Here is a 10365-nt window from a genome sequence, read left to right as displayed (position 1 = left end):
CCTTTCTGTTCCTCATCTGATCAGCTGACATGAATGTGATGCTGCTGGAAAGACCTCTAGTCTTACGATTTGATTGGCAATTATGAATATTGAACCATAGGAATTGTACGGTAGTAATTGATTAGTGTTCGAATAGTTTTGTCATTAGATCTCAGGTAAGAAATGTGAAAACTGTATTATAATTATTTTTTACTGTTAATCTAACGTTACTTGATATCATGTGATGCTAGCTAGCTAGCTATGGGTCATGTTTCAATCAACTGAGAATGTCACTTGCAGCAACGTTAGTGAGGTTTAGCTAACGTTAGCAACTTTTGATGTAAAGCATAAGAAGACAAATATCCTTTATCTTGCATGCTCGCTAGCTAACCAGATACATCAGCAACACGTAGATAAGACAGGTTTGGGGAGACAGAGATTGATTAAATAGCAGTCAGTGTTGTCTTGCTACCATTTATTTACTGATGTATCAACATGAAATAGAGAATAACGTTGCGATTGATAATATTGTACTACAAATGAAGTCCTGTTTAACAAGTAAAACAGTTTTTTTTTTGTCTTACAGCACCCATCTCTGTGCATTTCGTTTTGAGCCTGTAGTCATCAGTGTATAGCTGTAACCATGACAGAGTTCTGGTTGATCTCAGCTCCTGGAGAGAAGACCTGCCAGCAGACATGGGACCAGATGATGGTGGCTACCACCCGCAACAACAACCTGTCCACCAACCACAAGTTCAACATCCCAGACCTCAAGGTTAGCATGCAGCAGTAGCCATAAATAGTAGCTACTACATTACCATACTAACTTGTAGGGCTGCGCAATAGATTGTGAATACCGGTATAGATTTTTACAATACCGTCTATAACAATATGTTGACAGTGCTAAATAAATAAATACTTACTATTTCACTGTCAGTTCTCCTAGTTTGTTTGAGATTTTTTTAAAACTCAGAATTCACTTTTTGCTATCCTGCATGCACTACTCAAATATACCATAAAATTTGAGAAAATTATTGAATGAAAATGACCATATCGCCCAACTAACTTATACTGAACAAATATATAAACTCAACATGTTAAGTGTTGGTTTCATGAGGTGAAATAAAAGATCCCAGAAATGTTCCATATGCAAAAAAAAGAAAAGCTTATTTCTCTCATCCCTGTTACTGAGAATTTCTCCTCTGCCAAGATAATCCATCCACCTAACCGGTATGGCATATCAAGAAGCTGATTAAACAGCATGATCATTACACAGGTGCACCTTGTGCTGGGGACAATAAAATGCCACTCTAAAATGTGCAGTTTTGTCACACACACAATGCCACATTGTGTTGTGCAATTGGCATGCTGACTGCAGGAGTGTCCAACAAAGCTGCTGCCAGAGAATTTAATGTTAATTTTTCTACCATAAGCTGCCGTTTTAGACAATTTGGCAGTACATCCAACTGCCCTCACAACTGCAGACCATGTGTAACGAAGCCAGCCCAGGACCTCCACATCCGTCTTCTTCACCTGCGGGATCATCTGAGGAAGGGAAGGGAGTATGCAGAGCAGTATTTCTGTCTTTAGAAAAACGAAATCTAATTGGCTGGGCCTGGCTCCCCAACCCATGGCTGCGCCCCTGCCCAGTCATGTGAAATTCATAGATTAGGCCCTAATGAATTTATTTCAGTTGTGCATGTTGTGTTTATATTTTTGTTCAGTATACTTACTAGCTCCTCTACATTCCTATGTGGGTCAAGGCTTCCACAAAACATTGCCATAGTTTACTCGCAAATTAAATCATATTCCCAATAGTACTCCAAAAGCAACTATAGAGAAATAAGTATTCCCCGCTCACTGCTCCCAATAAGGGATCTGTTAATAATGCTATGGGTCAAAGCTTTCTCCTTTCATTACTCCAGAAGTGCCACCCATCCAAAATTATTCAATAGCCATTATATTCTAGGGAAAGTATCCAGAGTCCCTAGAGGATGGTTGATGGTGACCCTACTGACCCCTTTGCCACTTGGGGTACACAGCACGCGACGGAACATTTTGAAACACATGTAGGGGTCCCGACAAAAGCGCCGCCATCCAAAGCACACGGGCCCCTGAATGTCACTGCTGGGTGACTGACTCTCAGATGTCACTGAGAAAACAACACACAGGCAGGCAGCACAACCAGACCCCTGACCTCAGGACTCTCATCCAGTCTTTGCCCTAGTTTGAGTTGGCCCTAGTTTGATCAAAGGCCCTCAAAAAGCAACATTTAGGCCTCTGGCATTAAGCCAATGAACCTATGGGCTCACCCCATCTATAAAATGGGCTCACCCCATCTATAAAATGGGCTCACCCTGGATATATGATGGAAGGGGAAATACTGTTTGAATCAAAGCTTTGACACGTTTGGCCCTTTTTCCTTTTTGCATTAACAGGTGGGGACGCTAGATGTGTTAGTTGGGCTGTCAGATGACCTGGCCAAACTGGACTCCTTTATTGAAGGGTAGGCATTTAACTACACTGCAATTTCCCCTTTGAACATTAAGTATCACTTCAGGATTTACTGTACAAAATATCAAATTCATTACTATTTATACACCTTGTCCATTGTGAATGTGTTGTGATAGACATATTATTTTTGTCAAAGTGCCTCACAAACCAGTGTGAGTCTGATGTCTTCAGAGTCCAGTCAATTCTGTAATCCCTCCGTGGCCCTAACCTTGCTACAGTAAGGAATTTCACACCAACGTGAGGCTAGCAGGCCCACAGACTAAAGTTAGCAATTTACAGTTTGGTGACACACCAGCATCTCTTTACTCAGTCATATTTATGGCTCATGACTTGTGTGCTACTGTTGGTTTCAAGTTATTTATAATCCTTGGAAAATCTTGACGTCCAAAATTTCACACATACTAAACAAGCCCTGCTTCCTCTGTAGACATTTACTCTCAAAAAAAGACCAACATTAGCAACCCAGTTACCTCTCATAGGGCAATATCAGCCTTGTTCTGGAACTCGTCTGTAGGTAATTTGAAGATGAGAAATCTCATGCCAAAGTAACACCTTTTACAGACTGATTTTGGATTTGCTTAATCTGACAGCGTTTTTAGGTGTCAGTTGTGTAGGCAAACATGCCTGAGGCTTATTGACATCAAGCATTCTGTCATTGCATGGAATTTAGTTTTTCTCCGTCATCCACTGATCACACATCAATTGGAATGTAATCATATCAAGTATTATCCACATCATTTTGGTTCAGTGAAGGCAACTACAGTGCAAAAAAAAAAGTTACAATCTATTTCTGTGAATAATAAGTAGTAGGCCTACAGGTCCATTGTCTGTTAAAAAGGTATTTCAAATGTATACTGTATAATGTGCACAGTTGTTGGTCTGGTGCTGTAGAATATAGATGGATAAACACCCATACCCTGCCCAATGAACAGTCTGCTTAGACTTTTATGTCTTGAGCAGAGTGCTATATGAAAGCATGGTCTATTTAAACAATAAGGCCCAAAGAGGTGTGCTATATAGCCAATATATCATGGCTAAGGGCTATGGCGAACCATCAAATTCCGCAAAGCGTCAATACAGGATTAAGATTGAATCCTACTACACCGGCTCGTCGGATGTGGCAGGGCTTGAAAACTATTATGGTCTACAAAGGGAAACCCAGACGCGAGCTGCCCAGTGACGCGAGCCTACCAGATGAGCTAAATGCCTTTTATGCTCGCTTCGAGGCAAGCAACACTGAAGCATGCACGAGAGCACCAGCTGTTCTGGATGACTGTGTGATAACGCTCTCGGTAGCCGATGTGAACAAAACCTTCAAACAGGTCAACATTCACAAAGCCGCTGAGCCAGACGGATTACCAGGACATGTACTGAAAGCATGCGTGGACCAACTGCCATGTGTCTTCACTGAAATTTTCAACCTCTCCCTGACCGAGTCTGTAATACCTATATGTTTCAAGCAGACCACCATATAGTCCCTGTGCCCAAGGAAGCGAAGGTAACCTGCCTAAATTATTACCGCCCCAGCCATGAAGTGCTTCGAAAGGCTGGTCATGGCTCACATCAACAGCATCCTCTCGGACACCCTAGACCCAATCCAAATCACATACTGCCCCAACAGATCCACAGATGATGCAATCTCAATCGCACTCCAAACTGCCCTTTCTCCCCTGGACAAAAGGAACACCAGGTGAGACTGCTGTTCATGGACTACAGCTCAGCGTTCAACACCATAGTGCCCACGAAGCTTATCACTAGCTAAGGACTCTGGGACTTAACACCTCCCTCTGCAACTGGATCCTGGACTTCCTGACGGGCCACCCCCAGGTGGTAAGAGTAGGAAACAACACGTCTGCCACGCTGATCCTTAACACTGGGGCCCCTCAAGGGTGTGTACTTAGTCCCCTCCTGTATTCCCTGTTCACCCACGACTGCGTGGCCAAACACGACTCCAACACCATTATTAAGTTTGCTGACGACATAACAGTGGTAGGCCTGATCACAGACAACAATGAGACGGCCTATAGGGAGGATGTCAGAGAACTGGCAGTGTGGTGCCAGGACAACAACCTCTCCCTCAACATCAGCAAGACAAAGGAGCTGATCGAGGACTACAGGAAAAGGCCAAATAGGCCCCCGTTAACATCGACGGGGCTGTAGTGGAGCGGGTCGAGAGTTTCAAGTTCCTTGGTGTCCACATCGCCAACGAACTATACCGGAGCACCAAGTCTAGGACCAAAAGGCTCCTCAACAGCTGCTACCTGCAAGCCATTAGACTGCTGAACAATTAATAAAAATCACCACCGAACAATTTACATCTGGGCGCGAACCTAGTCTCTGGTGGCACAGCTAGCACTGTGATGCAGTGCCCTAGACCACTGCGCCATCCGGGAGGCCTTGCCTCGTTATTCTTATTGTGTTATTTTTATTATTACTTTTTATTTTAGTCTACTTGGTTAATATTTTCTTCTTCTTGAATGGCACTGTTGGTTAAGGACTTGTAAGTAAGCATTTCACGGTAAAGTCTACACTTGTTGTATTCTGTGCATGTGGCAAATAAAGTTTGATTTGATTTGTTCATAAGCACGACACAGCGCGGAGTGCCTGGATACAGCCCTTAGCCGTGATATATTGGCCATATATCACAAACCCCCGAGGTGCCTTATTGCTATTATAAACTGGTTTCCAATGTAATTAGAGTAGTAAAAATAACTGTTTTGTCATACCTGTGGTATACGGTCTGATATACCACGGCTGTCAGCCAATCAGAATTCAGGGCTTGAATCATCCAGTTTATAATCTCTTGATGAGGGCTTGCTGACTGTGGCCTGACTGTGAATGTCTCCTGGCTGTTCACAGTGTGGTGAAGAAGGTGTCTCAGTACATGGCTGATGTGTTGGAGGACAGCCGAGACAAAGTCCAGGAGAACCTGCTGGCCAACGGAGGTACTTATCATCGCATACAAGTTACTCATATGAAAACAATGCAGCTAGTTATCACATACAAGATACTGGTATGAAAACAATGGAGGCAGTTATTATCGCATAAATAAAATTACTAGAATGGACATTCCCATTCAAGTTGGTTATTCTATTTCTATCATTATCATCACATACAAGTTACTCATATGAAAACAATGGAGGACATTAGAGATTAGCTAGTTGGTTATCATCACATACAAAGGACTCCTGAAAAACAATGAATCCAGGAAGTGTGCTGCTACCTCTACTGTGCACATTGATTGAATAAGCAATTATCCTTTTAACCTGTTAATACGAAATACTAAGGAATTAACAGCACATTTTAGAAATGGTTGATTATTTTGCAATTACCCACTATTTTGCAATTACCCATAAAGCCATGCATCATAATGTAAAAACGTAATTCTAACAAGTCCTTCCCTCAATAACAATGCTTTGATTCCCTCTAGTGGATCTGGTGACCTACATCACACGGTTTCAGTGGGACATGGCCAAGTACCCCATCAAGCAGTCACTGAAGAACATCTCTGATATCATATCCAAGGCAAGTCTTTCTCCTACCCTCCTCATCTGATTCTCTTGATAATTAGCTAGACGGAACCCCTTTAAAAAAAATAATTGTCATGATTTCGATAGCGCATGAAGGTAAAAAGATATCAACAAGTAAATGATATTTCAATAGTATCAATCAACTGTATTTTCTCTACCTCGAGTAAATCTGTTGTTAAAACACTGTGTGCAGAGTTTTTACGTGGGTCATATTCTGAGTACTTGACCTGTTCCTCTCTACAGCAAGTAAGCCAGATTGACAACGACCTGAAGGCCAGAGCGTCTGCCTACAACAACCTGAAAGGGAACCTGCAGAATCTGGAGAGAAAGAACGCGTGAGTCAAATTTTATTTGCTCGAGGGCATAACTATATTTTCCACGGCTGCTCATCTATGCTAAACTAGAAATATATTTGAACCAGTGTTGAGGAAAAGTCTTCCAATGCATATTTGCTATGTTCAATTGTTTCTTTCAATATTTGTTTACATTATCATTAATATATCATGCAATACCATGTTGTCTGTAGGGGGAGCCTGCTGACCAGGAGTCTGGCTGACATTGTCAAGAAGGAGGACTTTGTGATTGACTCAGAGTATCTGATCACTATGCTGGTGGTTGTACCAAAGTAAGTACAACTTTTTCCCAGTTTTCAACGGTGTCATATTTCAACTTTTTTTATAACACCAGTTTGCCGTCTAACAATTCTGGATCCTTCTAGGACGAGTTATGCTGACTGGCAGAAAACCTATGAAACGTTGTCTGAAATGGTGGTACCCCGATCCACTAAGTAAGTTTATAGGAGATTCAGAGCCCGTAGTGAATGCATGTTAAAATAACTACTTCAATACATAGTCTCTTCAATCCATATCTTTCATATCTCTTTTAGTATTTTCTGCTCAGGAAGTGATTTCATTGTTAGTCCATCATGCCTGTTTGACTGTTCTGTTTGTCCCATTATTACAGCCTGCTGTTTGAGGACCATGACAGTGGTCTGTTCAGCGTCACCCTATTCAGGAAGGCCATTGATGACTTCAGACACAAGGCCAGAGAGAACAAGTAAGACACACACACACACACACACACACACACACACACACACTTCTCCATATGTAATTATCTTTCTGTTTCTATCAGGTACACAGTCAGGGACTTCCAGTACAACGAGCAGGAGATGAATGCGGACAAAGAGGAGATGACACGTCTCTCCACAGACAAGAAGAAGCAGTTTGTAAGTCATATGACTAGAAATGTGATGCCTGACCAAGGTATATGTGACCGAAACGTTACACTGTAAAAACAAAAATGTTTCATTGCAAGTACACTTAGTGTTCGGACATCCCTGCAACCATTCTGGGATGGGGTGGGTGGGTGAAACTATTGGACAGTACTAGCTACACAGTAGGGTAGATCTAACCCTAAGTATTATTTTCCCTCTGTCAGGGGCCACTGGTGCGATGGTTGAAAGTGAACTTCAGTGAGGCCTTCATCGCATGGATTCACATCAAGGCTCTGAGGGTCTTTGTGGAGTCTGTCTTAAGGTATGACGATCACACTGTACTAACAGTCGTCCAATTGTTAGATGTTTGTAGTGAGTGACAAGATGCTTGTATTGACAAGAAGTCAACTTGAATACAAATAAAATATCTAACTGGCTGTGCCTGCTGTTAGTGATTTAACTGCTCTGCCCATGCTCCCACAGATATGGGCTGCCTGTGAACTTCCAGGCCATGCTGCTCCAGCCCAACAAGAAGAACATGAAGAAACTGAGGGAGGTTCTCAATGACCTATACAAACACCTGGACAGCAGCGCTGCAGCTGTTATCGATGTGAGTAATTAGACCTGAAATGCACTACCGTTCAAAAGTTTGGGGTCACTTAGAAATGTTCTTGTTTTTGGAAGAAAAGCACATTTTTTTGTCCATTAAAATAACATCAAATTGATCAGAAATACAGTGTTGACATTGTTAATGTTGTAACTGACTATTGTAGCTGGAAACAACAGATTTTTTAATGGAATATCTACATAGGCGTACAGAGGCCCATTATCAGCAATCATCACTCCCGTGTTCCAATGGCACGTTGTGTTAGCTAATCCAAGTTTACCATTTTAAAAGGCTAATTGATCATTAGAAAATCCTTTTGCAATTATGTTAGCACAGCTGAAAACTGTTGTTCTGATTTTAAAGAAGGAATAAAACTGGCCAGCATCCCGGAGTCGCCTCTTCACTGTTGACATTGAGACTGGTATTTTGCGGGCACTATTTAATGAAGCTTCCAGTTGAGGACTTGTGAGGCGTCTGTTTCTCAAACTAGACACTCTAATGTACTTGTCCTCTTGCTCAGTTGTGCACCGGGGTCACCCACTCCTCTTTCTATTCTGGTTAGGGCCAGTTTCGCTGTTCTGTGAAGGGAGTAGTACACAGTGTTGTACGAGATCTTCAGTTTCTTGGCAATTTCTCGCATGGAATAGCCTTAATTTCTCAGAACAAGAATAGACGTAGGAGTTTCAGAAGAAAGTACTTTGTTTCTGGCCATTTTGAGCCTGTAATCGAACCCACAAATGCTGATGCTCCAGATACTCAACTAGTCTAAAGAAGGCCAGTTTTATTGCTTCTTTAATCAGAACAACAGTTTTCTAATGCTAACATAATTGCAAAAGGGTTTTCTAATGATCAATTAGCCTTTTAAAATGATAAACCTGGATTAGCTAACACAATTTGCCATTTGGAACACAGGAGTGATGATTGCTGATAATGGGCCTATGTAGATATTACATTAAAAATCAGCCGTTTCAAGCTACAATAGCCATTTACAACATTATACCTGCTGTGCCCAGATGAACACCTGTTGTATCATTGTAGTAATGGGACATTGCGATGCCAAACAAATGTTGTGTATTAAAAATTATGGTACATTAGCTAAATGAGATTGATATCGTCTGGTTCAGCAGACCTGTTAGACAACCACATTATCCCTGTTGTGTTAATGTTCTTTACCACGAAAGCTAATGGTTTCTGTTTCTTTATTCCCTTGTAGTCTGCCATGGATATCCCTGGTCTGAACCTGAGCCAGCAGGAGTACTACCCTTATGTTTACTACAAGATAGACTGCAACCTGCTGGACTTTAAATAGATTTTCACTGTACCTGACCCCTCTGTTCTGTCTTGTCTTTATGCTGAGTACCCACTAACTTGTGTTTTCCTGTAAATCTTTCTCCCAGTCTTGCTCTTTTCTCCTTTCTCTGCCCTGCTATCTCCTCTCCTCTCTAATCGTCCTCTCCTCTGCTCTCCTCATGTCTGGGTGATACTGTTTATCTTTGCTCTCCTCAGATGTGCATGCTCATTCCTTGTGGTTTAAAGCACTTAGTGAACCCCTCCATCTGTACAAACTGAGGACAAACAATGGCTTGATGTAAATTTAGTTGGTTTTGTTTACAGATTTTTTTTTAAACAGCATAATCAAAGTACACTGTATTTAAACGCCCAGTGCAGTCAAAATTTTGATTGTCCTGTGTTTTTATATAGATTTCCACACTGAGGTCGGAACGATATTGTGGAATAAGGCCATTTTAGTGTAAGATAGACATTTCAGCCTGTTTTGGTGGGATGGAGTTTTCGGCTGACTGGTGACTAATTAATAAATAGAACAATATGAAAGTGTTCCAAACCTCTGCCAATAACAGCTAGTTTACATTTGTCCATCCCCAATCCAAAAACAGTCCTAGTCAAATTCTTGCTTGAGAAATTGCTCATGCTAAAATCCTATTTTTTGTTACTTTTTGACCATTTTGAACATTTTAATTGAAAACAATCACAGTATTTAATTGTTACCCAGAAATGATTTGATGTTGAGATAAAACGGCTGCATTGGGCCTTTAACTGTGTGCTGAAACGAATAAGATCTCTAAATATTTATTTCTGGTAGTTTATGCATTTTCAATCATTCCACGTCTGTGTTGTGCATATTGATAGCTACATCTTTGAGTGGTACTATTCATAGATACTTGTGTATGTGACCAATTTGTTCTTTTACCTGCGCATCTAAGCACATCTGGTACATGTTCATGAGATATTGGTTCACCTTGGCAACAAATAGTGTTACAAAGATGCTATATTTGTGTTATCTCATGTTGTGTATATTTGATGTTAAAAGAGATATATGAATGTGTAAGCATTATGTATACTATGAATAGATAAAACAGTCAATATGAAGAAAATGGTCTGTATTTTGTCCATGATTGGGGTTAGAGGTTGTCTGTGTTGGTAGGCTATATCTGCAGGTAAGGTTGTAAACATTACATATTACAATGAACGGCCAGGCCCTGCAGGAATCTTCCACGTTT

At 41.2% G+C, this 10365-nt stretch overlaps 1 protein-coding gene across 2 annotated transcripts; it reads left to right on the top strand.

Annotated features, from left to right (window-relative positions):
- LOC112222793 (V-type proton ATPase subunit C 1-A) lies at positions 1 to 10234 on the top strand. 2 transcript variants are annotated; one of them, XM_024385564.2, is made up of 13 exons: positions 1 to 155; positions 566 to 754; positions 2418 to 2485; positions 5353 to 5438; positions 5924 to 6018; positions 6267 to 6358; positions 6550 to 6648; positions 6742 to 6810; positions 6987 to 7079; positions 7158 to 7251; positions 7464 to 7561; positions 7723 to 7849; positions 9060 to 10234. In XM_024385564.2, the coding sequence occupies exons 2-13, from the start codon at positions 623 to 625 to the stop codon at positions 9153 to 9155; spliced, it is 1149 nt and encodes a 382-aa protein (XP_024241332.1). In that variant the 5' UTR covers positions 1 to 155; positions 566 to 622; the 3' UTR covers positions 9156 to 10234. The 2 variants fall into 2 exon arrangements, with proteins under 2 accessions (XP_024241332.1, XP_024241333.1); XM_024385565.2 differs by having other exon boundaries at positions 7 to 155; positions 547 to 754.
- The last annotated feature ends 131 nt before the right edge of the window (positions 10235 to 10365 follow it).

The sequence above is a fragment of the Oncorhynchus tshawytscha genome, linkage group LG23 (assembly GCF_018296145.1).
Source record: "Oncorhynchus tshawytscha isolate Ot180627B linkage group LG23, Otsh_v2.0, whole genome shotgun sequence".
In the NCBI taxonomy this organism is placed as follows: domain Eukaryota; kingdom Metazoa; phylum Chordata; class Actinopteri; order Salmoniformes; family Salmonidae; genus Oncorhynchus; species Oncorhynchus tshawytscha.
The sequence above is the reverse complement of the archived record's forward strand: the minus strand, read 5'-3'. Positions and strand labels throughout refer to the sequence as shown.